Source organism: Prunus mume, linkage group LG1 (genome assembly GCF_029339155.1).
Source record: "Prunus mume cultivar Tortuosa linkage group LG1, ASM2933915v1, whole genome shotgun sequence".
In the NCBI taxonomy this organism is placed as follows: domain Eukaryota; kingdom Viridiplantae; phylum Streptophyta; class Magnoliopsida; order Rosales; family Rosaceae; genus Prunus; species Prunus mume.
This window is the reverse complement of record NC_142698.1, coordinates 16,731,071-16,754,019: the sequence shown is the minus strand read 5'-3', so window position 1 is coordinate 16,754,019 and position 22,949 is coordinate 16,731,071. Positions and strand designations below refer to the sequence as shown.

At 37.1% G+C, this 22,949-nt stretch overlaps 4 protein-coding genes, 1 long non-coding RNA gene and 1 pseudogene across 9 annotated transcripts; 3 read left to right on the top strand and 3 right to left on the bottom strand.

Moving 5' to 3' along the window:
- Nucleotides 1-97: 97 nt before the first annotated feature.
- Nucleotides 98-1,925, bottom strand: LOC103344508 (40S ribosomal protein). 4 transcript variants are annotated; one of them, XM_008248097.3, is made up of 3 exons: nucleotides 1,766-1,925; nucleotides 604-804; nucleotides 98-385 (listed from the first exon to the last, which is right to left on the bottom strand). In XM_008248097.3, the coding sequence occupies exons 2-3, from the start codon at nucleotides 749-751 to the stop codon at nucleotides 243-245; spliced, it is 291 nt and encodes a 96-aa protein (XP_008246319.1). In that variant the 5' UTR covers nucleotides 752-804; nucleotides 1,766-1,925; the 3' UTR covers nucleotides 98-242. The 4 variants fall into 4 exon arrangements, with proteins under 4 accessions (XP_008246319.1, XP_088900291.1, XP_088900292.1 ...); XM_089044165.1 differs by lacking the exon at nucleotides 1,766-1,925 and adding an exon at nucleotides 1,112-1,690; XM_089044166.1 differs by lacking the exon at nucleotides 1,766-1,925 and adding an exon at nucleotides 1,116-1,690.
- An 869-nt stretch (nucleotides 1,926-2,794) lies between these two features.
- LOC103344509 (aspartic proteinase-like) lies at nucleotides 2,795-6,579 on the top strand. Its single transcript, XM_008248098.2, is given in 16 exon segments — nucleotides 2,795-2,954; nucleotides 3,409-3,757; nucleotides 3,841-3,901; nucleotides 3,980-4,074; nucleotides 4,182-4,294; nucleotides 4,418-4,586; nucleotides 4,687-4,726; nucleotides 4,946-5,010; nucleotides 5,095-5,208; nucleotides 5,296-5,360; nucleotides 5,691-5,715; nucleotides 5,717-5,848; nucleotides 5,946-6,042; nucleotides 6,045-6,064; nucleotides 6,169-6,257; nucleotides 6,353-6,579. Coding segments are annotated over 15 exon segments (1,518 nt in total). The 5' UTR covers nucleotides 2,795-2,954; nucleotide 3,409; the 3' UTR covers nucleotides 6,438-6,579.
- Nucleotides 6,580-6,691: 112 nt separating this feature from the next.
- On the bottom strand, nucleotides 6,692-11,730 carry LOC103344510 (D111/G-patch domain-containing protein). The gene is given in 9 exon segments (XM_008248099.3): nucleotides 6,692-7,019; nucleotides 7,541-7,683; nucleotides 7,686-7,693; nucleotides 7,808-7,911; nucleotides 8,015-8,158; nucleotides 8,388-8,542; nucleotides 8,820-9,030; nucleotides 10,721-10,799; nucleotides 11,579-11,730. Coding segments are annotated over 8 exon segments (912 nt in total). The 5' UTR covers nucleotides 10,790-10,799; nucleotides 11,579-11,730; the 3' UTR covers nucleotides 6,692-6,941.
- Nucleotides 11,731-13,298: 1,568 nt separating this feature from the next.
- Nucleotides 13,299-13,897, top strand: LOC107880536 (uncharacterized). Its single transcript, XM_089053684.1, has one exon. It carries the CDS (start codon nucleotides 13,369-13,371, stop codon nucleotides 13,771-13,773), a length of 405 nt encoding a protein of 134 aa, XP_088909810.1. The 5' UTR covers nucleotides 13,299-13,368; the 3' UTR covers nucleotides 13,774-13,897.
- A 3,263-nt stretch (nucleotides 13,898-17,160) lies between these two features.
- Nucleotides 17,161-21,766, top strand: LOC148921163 (uncharacterized). 2 transcript variants are annotated; one of them, XR_016123274.1, is made up of 2 exons: nucleotides 17,161-17,379; nucleotides 21,420-21,766. It is a non-coding gene; the product is annotated as an uncharacterized LOC148921163 (long non-coding RNA). The 2 variants fall into 2 exon arrangements; XR_016123273.1 differs by having other exon boundaries at nucleotides 20,933-21,766.
- On the bottom strand, nucleotides 18,388-19,183 carry LOC103344571 (agamous-like MADS-box protein AGL80 pseudogene; annotated as a pseudogene).
- Nucleotides 21,767-22,949: the final 1,183 nt, after the last annotated feature.

Here is a 22,949-nt window from a genome sequence, read left to right as displayed (position 1 = left end):
TGGCAAAGATTTTTTATTCTAAGAAAATTGTTGATGTTCTCAATAGTTTGGAAACATGTTGAACTAGTAAGGTGCAAAGATCTTGTGAATCTGTTCATTTCATAATCAAATGGTGCATTTATTTCAAGGAAAAAACATGTAGCATAAAACCAAATATCTATATTTGAATCACTCCTATATGACGATTAACAAACCCAACCGAACTCGCTTAGAATAGCATTACAACTTTCATGAACTTAGTGCTAATTTCCTTTGTCATAAGTAGCTATGTTTTGGGGCTCACACTCTGGACTAAATAAGCGAACCAGCAAAGCAGTGGTTGAGCTCATAGAAACTGCACCACATGCTGCCCAACGAAGAGTCCTAGGAACTGTAATTCTGGGTCCTGAAAGAGCACAAAAGCAACAACATAAGCTATGGCTTTGTGTTCATCAACTAGAATGGATGAGTACATTTGTTTTTGGCTTAAACTTCACATACGATCATAATGATCAAGAATCAAACATAGCAGGCACATATCATGGCATTGAATGGAGAAAGTGTATGTACAAGAACAGCAGAAGCAACAATAACAAAACCATAACTAGTAGAAGTAGGACAGACCATAATGCAGTCCACAAAGGATCCAGAATCCCAATGCTCCGCCAACACTGAAAATACCGGCAGTCTGTCTCATCAATCTAGAACAAGGTTTTGCATCCGACCTCATCAGCTCGCCATCCGAAAACCCTAAAAAGCGCCTCAACGCCATCTGTATATCTTTGTGCTACAATTTAAAGCTTCTTTCCCACCTAGGATGTTCCACTGAAAATTGGTAAAAGCTTGATTCAGTTGCCAAATTAAACTTTGGAAATTTGAGAGTGGGAATGACACTGACTTGAGTGAATGACACAAACCAAAATACTAGTACGTCAGTATGTCAAATTGAATGCTACCAAAACCAAATACCATGCTTGCTTCAACAACTTTTATATTGCACAAAGCCTTGAACTTTAGGCATACTCATTAATCACAAACACAAAGTTTTTATACGACGGTAAAATGCCAACGAATTCTGATGTGAGAATAGAAATTTGTATAACAAATGCAGTTTGAGATCACACCAACCCACCAACCATCATTGTACAAAGCATCAACCTCTGAAATGATCAACAACAGTTTCGGGCAGACAAGGTCGTAGGGGCAGCGTATCAATCTCTTCTCTCAAAAATGCTGAATCATCTTCTGTCCTCAAGCTCTGGTATTCAATAAGGAACTTGTCCTCCCCCAACAGCTTCCAATATAGTTGCAGCAAACCAAGTACCATTAAACCCTCTTCATCACTGCTAACCACAACTTGCGTTCACTTGGTAAAAATCTCATGAGTTGACACTTTTGCAATTTAGAAATCTCACCTCGTCAAATGTGAACTAAAGATAAATGAGATAAAAATGACCAACAGTAAAAAGAAAAAGAATGTGTTGAGGACAGATGATGATTCAGCATTTTTGCGTGAATTGATACGCTGCACGTACGACCTCGCCCGCCCGAAACTGTTGTTGACCATTTCAGTTTGCTTCAAGAGGTTGATTCTTCGTACAATGATGGTTGGTGGATTGGTGTGATCTTCTAATTGAAAAGCTATCTCAGTGCGTCAATTTATCGAACATAAAAGGGGCAGTTTGAGATGAAGTTTCGCATACAACACAATACAGCAAAAATCTGAGCCATTACAAAGAATTAGAAATAAGACTACAGACAAAGAAAAGCTCGTGTAGGAAATTACCTTTTGGCCTTTTGGGGAAGCAAAACAAGTCTGAAGATAGAGCGACAAATTGTGGGACTTTCGGAGTGGGTGTGAGACTGATAATGATTAATGATCGTGAGAGGCGAAGGAAGAAGTAAAGAAGAAGGCTGCATGGGCTGGGCTGGATATTGGGCTCAGCTAGAAGGGCTTGGGCTAGCTAAGGCTTGGCCGGGGATAATAGTGTAAGTTTACCTTTCTTTTTCGTTCTCCTTTTCTTTTTTCTGGTGGTCAGTGTAATTCATTTTCTTTTCTTTGTATTAAATTACGGTTATAAGTGTATAATTATAATAATAAAATGATGGCTCTATGCATACCACCTAAGCTATTATATATGCTTTGGAGTTGGAGATGATAAAATACCGATGTCAATTTCATCGTTTACTATTTCGTACATCAAAATAAATCTCGAGTAAGACGATAGTAGAAAAATTTGAAAACCAAATACAAAGCTCAAAATAATTGTGTGTTAAATCGTACTACTACTAGAGAAGGTGTGTCTGGAACATTAGCCCTCTTACTAGTAGTGCATGATGATTGCACCAAGAAAGTCTGGTTTTTTAATTATTTCATTTTTATATATTGTCTTTTGATTTTGAAAATGGAGTTATTTGCAAAAAGGACAAGAGCTTTGAATTCGAATGCCACCCCGCTCCTTCCTGTCCACGGCTTTTCATCCTTGAAACTTCTGGGTAGCTTCTGTTTCATCAGATATTATTGCATGGCTTACTGTGCATCATGATCGTACGACCCTACCTTTAGGCTTTATCCATAACATTTCTCAATCAGATAATAATAATAATAATTATAATTATTTTCTACAAAACTGACAGTGATATTATCTTCAGCTAATTTACAAGGGCATGTCCTTAACAGACTTTTACCTATAATGAAAACAATAATAAAATTGTGAAACATATTCAGCAAGCACAAACTTTTGATTTCACGAGCTAGAAAGGCGCGTGGCCTTGTGATTCTGATGCAGACAGAGTGAGCAACTAATGCTGGACATTGGACCACGTAGTATATAAGAAGGAAGGGATCCACTAGGCTCCTACTTTCCTGGATTACATGTTTTTCTGGACACTTCTTGGTTCATCAGTTTCCTACCATCCCAGCTTCTGTTCTGTGGCAGTGCTCCACCACTTTCCCAAAGCTAAGCTGACCAAAGGTTTGACTACTTACTAAATCTTCATGATCATCATGAACATCATCACTACGTCAACCAAAAGATTGATTTCATCACATGGCTTCATGATTTTTATGCATAGTAGCTTTTATTTTTGTGTAATAATTTGCTGAGTGTTTTTTTTTTTTTGGAGATGGGTTCTTTGTGAGTGGTCTTGCCTACTTGATCAGCAAACTAGTTTTGTTCTGCTTCAATTCTACTCTGCTTTTAAACTTACCCAACAACAGCAATTTACTTCTTCTTATAGTTGAACTCCCTTAAATTTGGAAATTTTAAGAACTTATATCATCAACTCCCAAAAAGACTGATAGCTAGGGCCCTTGAGCCAATGTTCTTGATCCATCCTAATTCAGTTGCTAGATAGGGTGATTGATTCATCCTTTGATTCTTGTATGACTTCTGCAACATTCAGTTAATTTTGTCACTCTTTTGACAGGATGTGGCACAAATACCTCTTGGTGGCTGTCTACTTATGGGCCTTAACATGTTCACTTGTTCCTGCTTATGGCCTAGTGAGAATCGGTCTGAAGAAGCGACCCTTGGATCTTCAAACCATCAAAGCTGCAAGAGCAGAAAGGGAGGCAAATTACAGAGGGAGTCTAAAGGGCATGAATCAGAATCACTATTTGGGTAGTTCAGATGAAGATATAGTACCTCTCAATAATTACATGGATGCTCAATATTATGGGGAGATTGGAATTGGCTCACCTCCTCAGAACTTCACTGTCATATTTGATACTGGCAGTTCCAATCTTTGGGTTCCATCATCAAAATGCTATTTTTCTGTAAGTTTTGGTTAACTTTACCTTGTCATGTTCCATAATCTCCTGTCTACCAAGTAACTAATTGTTTTCATAATTACATGCAGATTGCATGCTATTTCCATACTAGGTACAAGTCAAGCAAGTCCAGCACATACACCGCAATTGGTAATGTGATATGAGTTTAAAGGGGTTACCTTTTGCTAAATGTAAGTTCAGATTTATAATGGTTTCCTTGTGGTTCAGGAACGTCGGCCAAAATAACATATGGAAGTGGATCAATTTCTGGTTTCTTCAGTCAAGACAATGTTGAAGTTGGAGACCTTGTTGTCAAAAATCAAGTGGGGTTTTGCCTTGTTTTGTTCTTCGTTTTCATTTTCAGATTAGATGCCTATAGTGTCTGCAGCCTTTGTGATGCCTGTAACCTTCATCTACTTTGTAAATTTAGGATTTCATTGAGGCAACAAAGGAGGGCAGCCTCACATTCGTTTTGGCGAAGTTTGATGGACTTCTTGGCCTTGGGTTTCAGGAAATCTCTGTTGGGAATGCCACACCAGTGTGGTATTGTTATATTTAAACTTTGTGTTAAATCTATATTGTCTTTCCTCAAAATTATGCTTTGTAGGTTTTATTCTCCGTAAAATCTCCAATGCCATGGATAGTTGATTCATTTTAAGATTACAGGCAAACAATGGCAGAACAAGGTCTTCTAAGTGATGATGTCTTCTCATTCTGGCTTAACCGAGACACAACTGCAGAAGTAGGAGGTGAACTTGTTTTCGGTGGTGTTGACTCAAAGCATTATAAAGGGAAGCATACCTATGTTCCAGTTACTAGAAAGGGTTATTGGCAGGTGCTAGAAGTTATATGTTTGGACCATTTGCATCTTGTTTTGTTCTTTATTCTTGGAGATTAAATATCTAATGAGTTAAACATCTCTTCCCTGTTTTCAGTTTGAAATGGGCGATATTGTAATCGGGAACTTGTCAACAGGTGATTCAGTAGCACCTTAAGCATAGACATGCTCTGATACCTTGTTAGATCATGGAGAATTCCTGCTATATCAACTGTGGAGGAGAAACTTTGGGATATTTTTTCTGATCATTGATTGTTCTTGTTGTCTTATATTCATTAGAAAAGTATTCTAATATCAAAATTCTGAAGAAAATGCAATGAATTTATAAAACTTCTAAAGTTAGTGCTTGTACCCAGGTGTTTGTGAGGGGGGTTGTGCTGCTGTTGTGGATTCAGGAACGTCCTTACTCACTGGTCCAACAGTATGTGCTTCCATATATTTTCTACTATTTTTTTTACTTTCAAAAGGACTCGATGCTTGATTTAATATTGGCTATTCTTTTCAGACTATTGTGACTGAAATTAACCATGCTATTGGAGCTGAAGGAGTAGTGAGTGCAGAATGTAAGCAAGTTGTGTCTCAATATGGAGACTTGATTTGGGATCTTCTAATATCAGGGGTGGGTTGTTTTCTCTCTTCAACCAAATATTAACCTTTCATTTCAACTCAATATCTCCAAGGATTATCCATGGTCTGCATCCTGCAGGTACAACCTGACCAAGTATGTAAGCAGCTTGGTTTGTGCATTTTCAATGGGGCTCAGTATGTGAGGTCAGTATATTCTTATGGTTACATGATGCTTTTATTTTTACTATGCCTGCAGTGTATCGATGCCTTAGACTATGAAGGTTATTTAATCTTAAGAAAGCAGTTTCATGGAAGGTGTGACCATGGTAGTTAAAGTAGGTATTCTAGTGATCAGCCTTACTTTAGGGGGAGAAGTTATTTGTTTGAAGGTTAAGCGCAGCACAAATACTGGAACTCATAATATCAACTGGGTTTAGTTGAAGGTTTCTTGTGAAAACCCTGTCTGTATCAAGCATATACCCTTCTCTTCTCTTTTTATGTACTGTTGATGGTCTAAAACCCAATTCTGGGCAGCACTGGGATTGAAACTGTGGTTGAGAAAGGAGAGCAGGGAGGGCTCATCTGCTGGTGACAGTGCTTTGTGCACAGCTTGTGAGATGGCTGTTGTTTGGGCCCAGAATCAGCTCAAACAGAAAGGCGCAAAAGACAAAGTCCTAAGCTACATCAACGAGGTGAGTTGCTAGTACCATGTCCTGTTCTGAGAAGCCAAAATTATAAATAAATTTCCAAGTTGTGCTGAGCATTGATGTTGGTACAAAATTTTAACAGCTCTGTGAGAGCCTTCCAAGTCCACTGGGAGAATCCATAATCGACTGCAATAGCATTTCGAGCATGCCAAACGTGACCTTCACCATTGGAGATAAACCTTTGTCCTCACTCCGGAACAAGTTAGATTTTGACATTACAGCTTCTTCTTGTACTTGATACTTTCTTGCCTATGTAAGTTGTTTTGGAGAAGTAATTACTGGTACCATTTGCCATATTTTTCCAGTATATTCTGAAAACTGGAGAAGGCATTGCTGCTATCTGTATCAGCGGGTTTGGGGCTCTTGATCTCGCTCCTCCAACTGGGCCTCTGTGGTACCTTATGAAAACCTTACCATTCATACACTCTGCATCTTTTTTAAGGTTTATGTTACTGTGGCTTAGGATTAGCTGACATAATGTGCATGCAGGATTCTTGGAGACGTATTCATGGGGCCATACCACACTGTGTTCGACTTTGGTGACCTTCGAATCGGATTCGCAGAAGCTGCTTAACAGCCATATCATTTTGGTTCTTTGTATCCTGTGATCTTCAGAAACTTTTAAGATGGAGATGTTGTACATTTGTGATCAGATGATGTTCTCATGTTTGACTCCCGACGTTTAAGCTTTATATAGATGGTTTTTTATATTATTATATTTCCTTTTCTTTTAATACAGATTTTTTTTTTCCTTCTCACTTTGAACGGAGATGTTTTGGAAGCACACATACATCACTTGGGTTAACCTCATTTAATCGAATTGTTTCCTTTTATCAATCGGAGCTCTGATACTTTAATAAACAAGGAGTCAACTTATCACAACAAATAATCTTTACAAACCAACCACTCATAAGCATCAATGTTTGACTTGGATTGGGCTATAAAAACACGATGTTTCATCTCGTGAATCACAAATGTCTATAACTGCGGGTGTAGGTCACATAAACTACATAACTGCAAAGGCAATGCAAACTTTATACGGTACAAAGCTGATGGCCGGTTACAGCGGCACTGTCACTTATTCTTCATCGCTATCATTGCCAAACACTGAGGCCACAGGAACTTTTGGCTTCTTTGCAACACTACTGAACGAGCTCTGTAAAATGGGAGAAAAGTACCAATATGTTAAAAGAGGGTATAAAATTAATCATTTGGAGCAGATTGCCTTAATAACAAATGCCAGAATCACATTGCCATGAAATATGTGTCCCATGTAATTGTTTAGTCACAAAGCTCAGAGTGTGATATGCAGAGTTCATTGTCTGACAAAAGTGTTGGTGGTGGCAGTAAAACTTGAAGCATCGGAGCCAAGCAATGACAGCAAACATCACAACATATTTCAAGTATCACATAAACAAACTTTACCAAAACAAGAATATCACATATAACCAGATATACTTCGACAGAGTTTAGAAAGGATTATTAGCAACAAGTCATTAAAGGAACTCAAAAAGTAAGATTTCTCAGTCTACACACCCATGCTTCACAGAATAATCCTCATGTATAGAAGTTGTATGCTAAATACACCATGAAAAATCAGCTTCCTCTTTAATCAACTCATCTTTAAAACAAACAGTAAGAATGAATACTCTAGATCCATAATATCAGTACACATACCTTAGACGTGCCACCTTTAGAAGAAAACCCAAATTTCAAAGCCTTCCGTTGATCCTGGTCTGCAAGTGTAGTAGCACTTGTCAGTTCAGTGGAACCCGGGGCAGACCCAGATTCTTCTTCTTGCTGCTGCTGCTGCTGCTCCTAGCGTCCGCACTACACGGAATTAAAGAAGACAAAGAAAGAGAATGTTATAAACATGAGATTATAGAAAAGCAGATACAAAATGAATCGTGAATATAAACCAGGGAAGGGAAAATGATTGCATACATCTGAACAAACTTTGCCATTTCCTTTTCCTGACGCTGCTGCTCTCGTTTCTGGCGATCATCCCGACTACTGGAACCATGCATTTCTTTCATTTCTTTAAAACGCTGCAAGTCTCATTTCAGGATTTGCCGATTCAGACCAAATTGGAAACACCCCCACAGACAAAATTAAGTCAAAGAACTGTATAGATCAACATAGGTCACTTACCTTTCTGTGATTGTGATCATATGAGCTCAAGTGAGCTTCAAATTCCACAGCCAACTTGTATTGTTTGTTGCAAAGATCACAGTAGAACACCTTGTGTATTTCTTTCACCTCAGTTTGAATTTTCTGCTCACGTTCTGCTAACACCTGGATTTTCATAATGTGCACGAAGCAGGCAGTAGAAGCCACCAGGTAATAAAAACTGCAGGAAATTCTCAGGACCTTCGAAAGTTGATGGTCCTATTCCCTTCAAAAGACACACATATATGCTATATGCTGCCTTCTGCTATTAAATTTGGGTTTAAGAAAAAGTAAAGCATCAACCTCAATGCTATCTATAACTTAATACTTATAGCAACTAAGATCAAAGCCATACCTCCCGCTTCTTTGCATGTTCCTCAGTCTCTTCAATTTCAACATCAAGTTTTCTTCTCTGGATATTTTCTTCTGCTGTAAAATAATCATCTTCCTCTTGTTTTCCAACTCCTAATTTTGGATCTCTAATCCCAGATTTTATTGGCTCAGTGATTCCTGTATACAAAGCCCCCAATAAAACATTATGAATGTAGAATACCAGAGCTTAAGCAGTAAGACCAACAATAGCAAGAACTAAAAGGAATTATGGGTCAAACTAAGAGTATAACAAGTAAATAACAGCAAGACATGAAGTGTGATATAACTTGAAGGGACTGAAATAAGCTGACAACGAAGTTATCCATGAAAGAAGGTGGTCAATTTCTATAGATAATAATTAATTACTACAGAACACGAATAGCACACAATCATCAATATTTCACTAATAACAAACCTTGCTCATCCTTCCCAAGTCCCTTCCCTTTCCACCCCATCTTTTGGAGAAGCCTAAAACCAATGTTAGATGATGCTATGTGTGTGTCCAATGATGCTTGTTCCACATTTTCCAGATTGACATTTTCCGTTGGCCTGTGATTAATTGGCAGTCGAAATTCCTCAGCTAGATCATCAACTAGTGAATCCTGATATGCCTGCACAATAAAGTCCTAGTAATGCACCATAGCAAGTTGAGAATTACAAATCCCTATGCACACATTAGCAAATAAATAAGCCAAAATATTAATGCAAAAATTAGCTAAGTACACATTAAAGTAATCCAAATTAAAAATAAGGGTAAATTTCACTTTACTACTTGGAAGTTTCTCGAAATTCAGACTTTGCTACAAGTTTTTTTGGTCTCAGTCTCATACCTAAACTTTGATTTTACTACCACTTTCATACCTCTTTGTTAGTTTGACTGTCAAGTTTTCCGTTAAACAATGAGATGGCATTCATAGCTCGACGTGTACTCACACATCTTGTGCCACTTGGACTAATAAAATAAATATAAATAAAAAAGTAAATCTAAATAAAATAGAAAAAAAAAAAAAAGTCTGAATTTATATCTCTCTTTTTATCTTACACCTTTTTTTTTTTTTTTTTTTCTCCCACATCCAATGTCAGACCCCACCATCTTCATCCCCATGACCAAACCTAGATACACCATAGCACCCTCTCCCCTAAGCCTCACCTTTGCAGCCTCCAGCAACCACCTTCACCTCCAGCCACAGCCACAGCCGCACCCCAAGATCTCCACGACCCAACCCCATAAAATCAGATCTGGATTATCTCTCTTCACCTCCATACGACTTCTTTGCCAAATTCATGAACATACTTTACAATGATTCCACATACGACTTCTTGTCGTTGTCCATACACAGGCAGTCGTCGTGGATAAACAACATCATGTGGATCATCTCGATGGCGCATGCGGCATGGCGCGAATGGGCATGGCCTGCAAGTGGGCAATGCCTGCAAATGGGTTTTGCTAGTTGAAAGGTTGGGATCTGGATCTGCCTGCTTGGTTGAACATTGAGCAGGTTTAGATTTGAACCCATGTGCTCAGATTCAAGCAGCTCCTCATACATTCTAGAATTTTATTTTTGGGTTTTTTTTTTTCAATCCAATTTGCTCAAAGATGGTTGCTTTGCTCTGAAATTTCAGCAATGGTGGGGTGGGTGGATGGATTTACAGTGTTATATTGGTGTGGAGGGTGATGGGTCTTAATAGGTCCTTCCAGTTTTGCAAGCTTGCATCCCCATTTTGTAATTCCAGAAAGAGAAAGAAAGAGTGGTCGTCTAGAGGTTGAAGGTGGGTGCAGTGGGTTGTGGTGGAGGTTGGTGATTTTCCGATGGGGTTGGAGTGGTGGTGGTGGTGGTCAGGCGTTTGGTGGTTGGTGGTGGTCAGGCTTTGTTGGCAACAGTGAAGTTAGGGGAAGGAGGAAGAGACCAGAGATAAAAAAAATTATTATTTATTTAATTATTGGTCCCCGTGGAGCAAATTCAATGGGTCAACGTGGAATTATGAGAGCCACGTCATAGTTTAACAAAAAACTTGACAGTCAAACTAACAGAGGTATGAAAGTGATAGTAAAATCAAAGTTTAAGCATGAAACTGAAACAAAAATTTGTGTAGCAAAGTCTGAATTTCGGGAAACTTCCGGGTAGTAAAGTGTAATTTACCCTAAAAATAATGATTTCTATGAAGAGCTGCATATAACTATTCAAGAGTCTTAGAATTTGCAAACCACTTTAGAGTTTGATACAAAAGCTGCCTGTTTGACAAAATAATGATATTAACATTCCACCAGATCTAAAATAAATAGAAAAATAAGGATCCTACAAATTTATTAGTTACCTGATCTTTCTCATTTGGCTGGTTGCCCCGGGTGCTTGTTTCCTGTCTACCTTTATACCGGTAGGCCATTATTTTTTACCTAAACAATCATGAACCAACGAAAATGTTAGCATTCAATATCAAAACTGAAAGAAAGCACATACTGCAATAATGAAGCACCAAACACCACTTTCTAGCTACTCTTGTAAAATTCTAATAATTAGTTTAAGAAGCAGAATCAGAGAAACTTAATTTAATCTATTTTTAGAGAAACACAATTCCCAGCTATCAAAAGGTGTCTGGCATTCAAGAAAGAATAAAAACTCAAATTAAGCCCAAACTGAAGAACCAATACACAAAATCAAGTTGTTTCTTCAGATTAGTCAAAAACCCATATCAACAATCTTGCAAAGACAAATACTTTTGAATAGTTCAAATGGCAATCAAATAAGAAGCAACAAATTAATATTATAATTAAATAAAACAAAAAACCGCAATGTTCGAAAAATCGCTAGGTGGGCGGCAGGGGCCTAGCGCCTAGAGGAGTAATCGGGGCCTAGGCGGACGCCTAGGAAAAAAATGGCATAGATAATTACAGAGAGAGAGGGTCGCGGGTGGGCGAGGGGGTCGCGGGTCTCGGGTGGCCGAGCGGGTCGCGGCCTGGTGGTGGTGGTCTGTCGAGAGAGAAGGAAAGGCAGCGTGAGGTAGGTTTTCTTAAAAGTCAGGCAAAAAAAGGGACCCGACCCGCCCAGCCGCCCAGACAAGCCTAGGCGGCCGATTTTCGAACACAAAAAACCGTGATGAATGATAAAAGCCGGCAACAATTAACAAAATCAAAGCATTAGCAGATACCAACCAATTCAATTTAGGCATACATACCTCGAATGAACCAGAAATTGAAAATTTCTAGCGAATGGAAGAACCAAAGATGCTCAGGATCTGGTATCGCCTACTTCCCTTGTTTCTGACTCTCTTCCATTGGTCAAAAAACAAGTCGTGATTATGATAAATCAGATGGGCTTGGATAGCCCAAAACTAAAGATGGGTCGTTCTAACTTCCAATCCGCATTTGGGCTCAACTGAGCTTGGTCTATATCATTCGACGTTTAAACCCTTGGATGGTTTAAGTTTTTGATCTGAACCGTCCAATTACTCGATACTTAAAAGCGTGATTGGTTTAAGATGAGAGTGCATGATTAATTTAAGATATCATCACCTTGATGTGACAATGTGTGATTACTTTTCGCATAGTGACATTTAATTTGTACGAGATGAGTCAATTTATTTGAAATTCATAACATAAGCTCTCAAGGAAAATCATGCATTGCGTGGTAAAGATTTTTTTTTGTTTAACATTTCCTTCTCCATGCCAATTTGTTTTTTTTATTATTTTCGTTGCCAACATCTCTAGAAATATTGTCTCTCAACAATTATTTAAGTAGTTAAAGAGTTCTATGCATTGAAATTCCAAGATTTTCTAGCCTATGAGCAAGCAAGCACCTCAATCTAGAACTCTACTTCCTCCAGCATATCCTGCCTAACTTCTGTGCTACCACTCATACATTTTCCAAATTCTCTTTCTTGTTTGCTTAATCAAGATTAACAAACGTGTCAACAAACTAATCACTTAGATATTGCAGGCCCACATTGATCATCAAGCAATTGAGCGCTTGAAAAATATCAAGCATGATTCTTTGGTCTTGAAGAATTTTAATATTGTATGAACTTTAGTTCATCAATGCGATTACAGCTAGAAAGAAAACCTTATTTAAGTGACTTGAAAAGATGGAATAAAAGGGTTCTGTGCTTCAAAGAATAAGTTGGGGCATGCCAAACTTTGGCTTTAATTAGTAAATTTTCAGATACCTTAAAGCTAGACAGCTTGCATGCAATGTTACATAAAAAGGAAACCTTACTTCTGAGCAATAAGCGCACCAGTTGATTGCAATAAGAATTCAAAAACTGTGTCCATTGGGTACGCTGAGGCCTTCTGAGAAGAAAAAGGGAACCAGCCCTTTGTTTTTTCAAACCCTTCAAGTACCTACCAATGCATGAACCAAAGCTGTTTTCCAAAGAACAAAGGGAACTGTTTGACTGTTATACCTTCTGCATTCTTTACATTTTATAGTAGCTACCTACCACTTTTTTCTTTATCTTATGTAATTTCCTGTATGCCTTATCTTTAAAGGAGAAAGAAAGTGAAGATAATAATTCTTTTCTCTAGAAAAACCTCATTTATCATGCCAATTTTACTGCTAAGCACAAACTAAATCATAATTTAAACGCTAGATCGCGAGGGTTTTACCTGTTCTGGTGTCAAAATCCTAGATGGTATCTGTTAATTAAATACATCTCATAGTAAAGTTGATTATATCCCCAAAAAAAAGAGGTCAGATTTGTTGATGATCATTAGAAATTGTATGATGGGGAAGATGAAAGTAGAAAAGGTAGCAATGAATTTTAGGTGCAATATCACCGTCCAAAAGATCTCTTTGTAAATTTCAATGGAAGGTCCATGGAAGTACTTGAGAAAAATAAAAGTGCCAATAATGCCTTCAGTCTGTTTTGGTCAATTGAGAAAGCAGAGGACCATAAGAAATTTGTTATCTCCACCACCCGTTACTTCCTTGGAAGTGTGAATCCTCCAAGATTCTCCGCCCACTAGGATCATGTTAACAAAGGCTACTTCCTACTATAAATACAGCACATCTTCCTTCTTACAAACAGAAGAGAGTAACATTTGTACTTTCTTCATCTCATTACCTAAAGCCCTGTGCTTAATTTTTTTTTCTTGTCAAAGAAGAGTTATGGGAGGCAACAACAGGCAGAAAAAATCCTCCTTCTCATTCTTCAGCTTGTTCAAATCGAGGAGGCCTCGCAGAGGAGATGACATGGGGGAGGATTTGAACATGAGTGCAAGAAAGGTGTGGCCTAGTGAGGAGGACAGAGGCGGGTGGGTAGCTGAGCCCGGCATCGACAACAAAGCTACTGCTTTCATTGATAGAATCCACAAGAGCATTGTCTCAGAATCTGATTGCCAAACCTTAACTGTAAACCCTGCTGGAAATTCCTAAGCAGGAGCTATGCCTCTCTGCATTTATTAGTGTATCATACCGTTATTTTATTCAAATAAGTTGTATCTAGTTTAGTTTGTGAATCACACTACAATAAATGTCATCAAGTATTTGTTTCTGTTTATCAAACCTTCTGTTTTTCTCTTTTAAGTACAGATTATGCCTACCATCATGCTTCAGTGTTTTTGTTCATTCTTATATCTTGGTTTTCAAAATCTTCAAACTAATTGGTTTTGAGTTTCCTTAAAAATAGTTAATAAATGACAACTTTGGCCTAGTTTTCATGACATCATTCATCATGTTTTATAGTAGATTGTTATAATATAAGCACCAAGAAGCAAATCAGTGTGGAAGTTCTCCAGTGTTCTCTTTATGAAAATAGATAAATAAATAAATAGTAGAAGAAACATGAAATAAGCAGAAGTGCAGCAGGTTCAAGATATTAACAGTAAATTTTTAGTTCAGGAATGATAATTAGTAAATTAATGTACAATTTGGTACCAATGGTTTAAGTTACTTAACCAAATCTTCCCCATCTCTGCAATCAACATAGTGGTTTAAGGTTGCCTTTTGATCTGCAATCTGCAACAATCCCATGACAGGTTGTGTGTAGCATCAAATTTCACTTGATTGATGGAACAGCTTGTTAAATAAACCAAACTAAATTAATGGTTAAATTGTTTGGAGGTCAAGTATATTAAAATCTTTAAAGAACATATCCTTTAGATTTGTGACCTCAACATTCCCATCACATGGTACTCTTTCAGGCAGTTTTCAGAACAACCATATACTAATAAAGTTGTTGATTTACAAAAAACATAATAATAATAAAGTTGTTGTCCCCTCTAGCTCTTTAGTGACAAAGGAGGCCCGTGGCTTCAAAAATGATTCCATGCAATGGTCATATACAAGAAATTTCTCAATAGATATTAGGGAGAGGAAGGACGAGAACCGAACTCTAATGTCTTAATTCAAGTGAAATACTGGTTGAAATCCAAATAAAGTGCCTACAAACTTTGGAATCTAACACAGTTCCTTTAAGCGTTTTACTTTATATGGTTGTTTTTAAAGCCTAGTACAACATGCAAATGTATCTAGGCATAGTGTTTCTTCACAGACAGTAAGTATTGCTTGCAGAAACAAAAGCAGTGGTAGAGAACAAACTCCCAAAAGAAGAGGTCAGATTTGGATGATCATCATTGGAAATTATATGATGGGGAAGATGAAAGTGGAAAAGGTAGCAGTAAGTTTTAGGTGCAATATCACTATCCAAAAGATCTCTGTGTAAATTTCAATGGAAGGTCCGTGGAAGTACAAGTACTTGAGAAAAATAAAAGTGCCAATAATGCCTCTGTTTTGGTCAATTGAGAAAGCAGAGGACCATAAGAAATTTGTTATCTCCACCACCCATTACTTCCTTGGAAGTTTGAATCCTCCAAGATTCTCCACCCACTAGGATCATCTTAACAAAGGCTACTTTCTACTATAAATACAGAACGTCTTCCTTCTTGCCACTACAAACCGAAGAGAGTAAAATTTGTACTTTCTTCATCTCATCACCTAAAGCACCGTGCTTAATTTTTTTTCTTGTCGAAGAAGAGTTATGGGAGGCAACAACAGGCAGAAAAAATCCTCCTTCTCATTCTTCAGCTTGTTCAAATCGAGGAGGCCTCGCAGAGGAGATGACATGGGGGAGGATTTTTATATGAGTGCAAGAAGGGTGTGGATTAGTGAGGAGGACAGAGGTGGGTGGGTAGCTGAGCCCGGCATCGACAACAAAGCTACTGCTTTCATTGACAGAATCCACAAGTGCATTGTCTCAGAATCTGATTGCCAAACCTTAACTGTAAACCCTGCTGGAAAGTCCTAAGAAGGAGCTATGCCTGTCTGCATTTCTTAGTGTATCATACTGTCATTTTATTCAAACAAGTTGTATCTAGTTTAGTTTGTGAATCACTATAATAAATGTCATCAAGTATTTGTTTCTGTTTATCAAAGCTTTCGCTTTCCTCTTAAGTACAGATTATGCCTACCGTCATGCTTCAATTTTTTCGTTCATTCTTATATGTTGGATTGGTTCTCAAAATCTTCAAACTAATGGGTTTTGAGTTTCCTAAAATAAATAAGTGAACACTTTGGCATACTTTTCATGGCATCGTTATTTATGTTGGCTCCAAGAAGCAAATCAGTGTGGATGAAACATGAAATAATTATTTAGGTTAATGTACAATTTGGTACCAATGAATTATAAAATTAAGTTACTTCACCAAATCTTCCCCATATCTGCAATCAACATTGTGGTTTAAGCAATTAAGGTTGCCTTTTGATCTTTCTCAAAAACCAAGGTTGCCTTTTGATCTGCAATCTGCAAGAATTCCATCACAGACTCTGTGTGGCATCAAATTTTAATCAATTTATGTTACAGCAGCTTGGTTTTTCAGCTTGTTAAATAAAGTATCACAATAGACGGCGGTCACCTATACGGTAGCACATCAGGAGATTTTTTGGAGGTGCAGGTGTACTAAAATCTTTTAACAGCATATAGATCCTTTAAATTTGTGACCCTCAATCTCAACATTCCCATCACATAGTATTCTTTCAGGTAGTTTCAGAACAACTATACAATACTAAAGTTGCTGTCCCCTCGAGCTCCTTTGGGACAAAGGACGCCCAGGCTTGAAAATGATTCCGTACAATGGTCATATACAAGAAATGTCCCAAAAGATCTTTGGGAGAGGAATGACGAGAACCGAACTCTAGCATCTTAATTTAAGTGAGAAACTGGTTCAAATATAAAGAAAGGGCCTAAAAATTTGGAATCTAACACATTTCCATGAACCGTACAGCTAGCAGAAATAAAAGCAGCGGTAGAGAACAAAATACCAGACCAACCCTCCAAAGAGATAGGAGACAAATAATTGAGGTCAATTTGAATCAGAAACATAGCATGTTATGCTCTGTCTTTAAAAAAAAAAAACATAGCATGTTATGCATGTTGAGTCTTATATTAATAAATATTTTACCACTGTGGCATCGATTCAAAATTAGAATCCTATGAAACAATTGTTGCAACTTGTTTTGAATCAAAATTAGTTTCAAGTTGTGAGGGGCTTGTAGTTCTAGAGAATTTATTCATGTATTTGAAGTGTTAGTTTTGATTTCCTCCATTTTCAATATCGCTTATATTATATAAATAAAAACTAGTGTCAAGTTGGTTATTAGTTGATCAATTAATATTAAAGATGTTCAACCTGAGCCTCATTTGGTGGACTAAAAGTGAGTGAAGATTGCCACTAATTTTCATGTCGTTTAGTATTCGGGGGATTATTTCTCTACCTTTATGTCCGGGCGTGTTTTATTTTATTTTTTAATAACCTGGCCCAAACGACACCGTTTTGAACCAGGTCATACCAAAAAAGAAAAAGAAAGAACGGAACTCGCCCAATGCGACTCTAAACCCACATCCCACCCCACAAAAAAACCCCAAATCCCCAAATCCTCAGCCAAAATCGTCAAACCCTAACCCCCAATCCCTACCCAGCCACATGCCGCCGGGGTCCTGTCGCCGCGAACTCACCATTATTTTTCAAAATTTCCAATCTTCAAGTAAGTCTTAAACTCAATTTTCCAATTGATGATGATTTATGTATTTAATTGAAATGGAGTTTGTGATTATTTGATTGCATGTGATTTATGATTATGAGTCATAGTTATTAGTCAGCAGAGTCTTCTTTGCGTTTTTTTCAAAGTGCATTGTAGAGGATAGTTTAAAATTCTTGCATTTCAGAGTCGTTCTTAGTTAACATATACAAAGTGGAAAAAATCCCACTTCCAATTTTAGGAATTTTAGTTTCTTATAGCCTAACAAAACCTCTGGTCATTAATTAGTTTTGTAGCCATCCACTGATAAATAACATCGATATCTATGACTCTCTCTATCACCATTGTGGACAATTGCTAGGTGAAAAGATGAATGATTAGAAGTATTGTCATTTTACTGTGTAATATGACAGTAAAATGGTAGGTGTATACCACTAGGGTTTAGGGTCCATGGTTTGTAAGACTACGTTTCGTTCCGCTAAGTACAGTTGTATGGTGGGTATACCTACCATATGTACGTATCGTTCAGTGCAAATATATGGTAGGTGTACCTGCCATATGTACGTATCGTTCAGTGCAAATTGAATGGTCGTCTCATTGTTAAGATACTATAAATGGCAAATTGACATCTTGTCTATTGTTATTAACATGCATGTATATCCTTCATACATACCTAAATTAGTTATCGATAAAACTCTTTTGTACAATATGATCGTCAATTATGATTATACTAATAAAAAAATTTCTTACATGCAACCCGTCTCTCATCCCATGGATGTTTATATATATTATATATATTATATTTCCATGGATATTAAAAAGACTAATAATACTCAAATACATCAGATAATAAGCCCTCGAAGAATACGAACAAACCCAACAACTACTGGTCATTAAACTTTTTATTACATAAGATTAAAGAAAGATACACAACCTCCTGTGTTTTAAGACTAAAACCATCAACACATGCAACAAATCACTTAAAAAACACCAAAGAAACAAACTCTAGATATCTCAAGGAAAAAAAGGATTGTTAGGCCAAAGACCATGATGGTATTGATCCCCAAAGGGCAGAACCTCAGCCACAGCACCAAACCCCATTTGCTCATTAGGGTTCATCATGTCTGTGAACCATGAAGGCCTCTGCATGGTGTTGCCCATGTTGCTAAGCCCGAAAGCTTGTCTCTCCATTGTTGCATGCATGTTCAGGTTCAGGGCATGGTCTCCAGCTGCAGGCACAGCTGCTGGAGTTGGTGGGACTCGGACTGGATTTCTCTGAGCCAGCTCCTCCTTCCGGGTCTTGATCTTGTCAACCAGCTCCTTCAAGTTCTGGTCAATGAGCCACCCAAGGTCGTTCAGATCAATCATGGTCAGTCCCTGCAGAGGCTTACCGGTCAGGCTCTGAAACATGACCCTCGACATCTCCTTCTCCCGATTCTCCTTCCTTAGCTTCTTCAGCTGCTCGTTAGCCTTCACAATCCTCTGCCTCAGAAAGGTCTCCTGGTTGACCATCTTTTTGCTCTGGTCCATCTCTGGCAGGCTCCTGAATTGTGAGACAATGCGTTGCACTCCCAAAGGGGATGGCCAAACTTCAGGGTGAGATTCATACTGGCTATAAATAATAACACATGCTTGAATATCACAAAGGGTGCTAAGTTCATTCGCCTTCTTCATCAAACCCTTCTTCCTTTTCTTGAATGTGGCTTTTCTAGCTGAGTCATTAGTGATGTAGGTCAGGCTGACCTTCTTTCTAGTCATGGCTGAAAGAGAAAAAATTGAGAGGAAAAACAATTGCAAACTAGGGAAGAAGAAGGAAAAGCCTTAGTAGCTTTAGTGGGTTTGCTTGCCCCAAACAGCCTGCGATATATATAGGAGCAGCAAGGGCTACCTAACCAATTCTAGAAGATTACATCCTAAATAGAAATTTATTGCTCTTACAATGCAGGAGATATGAAAATCAATATAGACCATTTTGGTATATTAGTACATTGCTAAATTTATGACGGCTTACAATGGAAGAGTCAATACAAGAAGATTTGTTGTCCATGTGTGAGGGGAATGTGGTTTTCACATAAATGGTAATTAAGATTGTTTTATAGGTAGGATAAATATGAAATCTCGGGTAGGCAATTTTTTTTAGCACAAATAAAGTTGTAAATATGATGCAGAAAATTTAGTACTATGAGTTGGGTGGATGCGTATGTAATATCTTCCTTTTTATTTTTTTGGAATTCATGGACTTCTTATCCACCCTTGGTTTTATATGGAAGCTTGTCTGTTAAATTAGTATACATACATGCATTAAAACACAGATTTTGTTGTGGCTCATTCAAATCATTAAAAGATCGATATTTCTTTCTATCCTTGGTAATTATCACTTATAAGGTAATCGAGCCCATTATTGTTTAGATTTTTTTTGTTTCTCTGTCTCTTTTCTGTGTATCTATTTTGTTGAGTCACGTCCTAACAATTAATATAATAAACAATATATCAATATATAAAGTAGAGAATACATTTTTTCTGCTATTAAAACTACAATTAAAATCCTTTTGGTTATTGTTAGAAGAAACACGTGTTCAATTATAAAACAAAAGGAAGGATCAAGCTATAATTGATGGCCTTATAGTACGAAAGAGTTTTATTAATGAGTTACATAGATATGAAGGATATTCATATAGGTTATAAGAGTTTACATACATAGGAACGATATACATATAGGTTATGAAGGACATTCAAGTAGGTTATAAGAGTTTACGTGCGTAAGAACGATATACATGTAAGTTAATAACAATAGACGATGTCAATTTGCTATAAATAGAACCTTAACAATGAGACAACCATTCAATTTATTATCCGATGCATATACTATGTACATACATAGGGTAGGTATACCTACCATATATTTGTACCAACGTTACATACTTATGGTAGGTATACATATCGTAGTCTATCGTTCACATCTTGTGGAAGTTGTTCATAAATCGTCTCTTATTACTTAAAGTATATATTCTCGTAAAGTTCATATATATAGTAACCTACTCATGAGGCACATCGTTTAATTTATTATCTGATGTGGAGACTACCTATATTGATACGAATTCGAACCCTAGACCTATCATGAATCCTGGACCATAGGTATTATTACTCAGTAAACTTAATAATAAGTTTTTTATTCATCTTTTCACCTAGCTAAAAAGAGGTTTTGTGTTAGGGCTATAAGAAATTAAAATTCCTCAAATGGGAAGTGGGATTTTTTCCACTTTTGTAGATATTAATCAAGAACAACTTTGAAATGCAAGAATCTCAAACTATTCTCTAATAAAAGAGACCTTCGAATGACTAAATACTGAGATGTACTATATCTTGACAGTTTATATTTCTAATTTTACTTTTGCCTCATGTATGGCGGGCTACTTACGTGGAATGTGTATCGGAATTGCTCCACTTAAAAATTATGTGGTTCCACATTAAAATCATAAGCCAAATGTCAAAACCCATGGAATCAAACAGAGTCTATTATCATTCACTTCTCTGAAATGAAGGGTTTTGGGTTTTGCAGTTGCAGGAGAAGAGGATGAGTGACAGCCTTTGCGTATCCTTCTCACTGTGTTATTTGGTTCCTCTCCTTTAAATGCACTACTTTTCCTTTTCTTTCACTTCTATTGTGTTAACTCTTTTTTTCCTCTTTTTGGTAAAGAGGAGGGCTTCTATGGTGTTAACTTTGTTGCATTGAATCACAGTAGAATGAATATCAACTTGATGGTATTGAATGAATATGATTTTGCTTCAAGAACTACTTATTGTTGATCGGCTTGAAATTCTTACATTGTGCTTCGTCAAATAGTCCAACCAAATTTCTTACAGTGGGAAAGCCTTTATTATATTGTGCATTGATCTGACTAGATTCCAACATTTCACATTTTGCATTAGCAGTCTATTTGTGTTTTTCTAGTCTGTAGTTTTTATTGGATATAACTTATTTCGTTCATTGTTTGCACAACTTGATGCTTGATGAGAATTCACTAAACTATTGTTTTATCTTGCAGTTTGGGGTGCGTCAGGCATGCAACCATGCGTTCCATCTTCATTGCATCATAAAATGAGTAAATTCAGAGACTTCTCAGTCGCATTGCCCCATAGCAGGGAGTCGCAATTCAAAGGATGAGAGAAAAACTAGAATCACATTTAGGATGCAGTGGTTGCCAATGCATGCTTGCAATTGTTTGATTGAAATGGTTTATATATCCCTTGTCTGTCTATTGTGTATTGGTTGATGTAAACTGTGAAGTAGCTCAAAGTTTCACTTTTTAATGATTTATTGTATTCTCTATAAACCAATTGTTTGTTTATTCGGATTAATAGGGATCTCAGTGATAATAAAAATATTTTTTTACCGGTAGTGCTTTTAAGATGTGGTATTTATGTTTTGTGGAATTTTGCACCAATTAAAATACAAGGATAAGGGGCAATTTGAAAGTATTGACTACTTTTAGCGGCGAACAAGCATATCGTTGCATTTAGTGTTTTCACCTACGGCTAGCGGCGAAATTATCCGTTGCTAAACAGATTTGTCTATAAAGACACCTAAATTTCGTCACGAAATGTCCACAAACCGTCGCTAGTCGTTGCAAAAACTATAAAACCGTCATTTATTTCCAAATTAGCAACAATATGCTGATTGAATTTATCTCTCCCTGTTTTTCACTAGATTTTTATTTTTCTTCTTCTAGAATACCCCAACCTTTTTAGCAAACTGCGAAAGAATAATTAGTTTCCCTTTACCACAATATAAATCTACAAAAAAATACATAGTTTTTAAAGCCTAGTACAACATGCATATCTAGCTAGGCATAGTGTTTCTCCACAGACAGTAAGTACAGCTAGCAGAAATAAAAGCAATGGTAGAGAACAAAATACCAGACCGAATCTCCAAAGTAATAGGAAACACAAAAAATCAATTTGAACCAGAAACAAAGCATGTTATGCATGCTGTATGTCTATTAACAAATCTTTACCCCTGTAGCATTGAATCAAAACTAGAATCCGCTAATCAGACAACTTGGCGCAACTTGTTTTAAATCAAAATAGTTTATTAATATTAAAGATGATGAACCTCTGCCTGATTTGGTGAACTAGGTGGTACTTCTGATTGTACTAATTTATCAGTGCTCGAGGGTACTTTTCTCCTGTCCTCCACTTTTCTCTCCCTCTGAATGGCTCTCCTTCAACTAAACGTCCATATTCGAGACATAATTCTGTGAAGTTTAACTTTTCTAAGATCCCTTGTAAGTACCTTTTGATTGGTTCTTGTGCTTTGTTTGGACATTGATTGTTTAAAATTCACAGATATTTGTCAGCAGAGCCTTCTTTACATTTTGCAAAGTGCATTGTAGAGAGTAATTTGAGATTCTTGCACTTCAAAGTTGTTCTTGATTAATATCTACAAAAGTGGAAAAAAAATCCCACTTCCCATTTGAGGAATTTTAATTTCTTATAGCCTAGCAAAAAACCTCTTGTTGGCTAGGTGAAAAGAGATAAAAAAAAACTTAAAGTTTACTGAGTAATAATACATATGG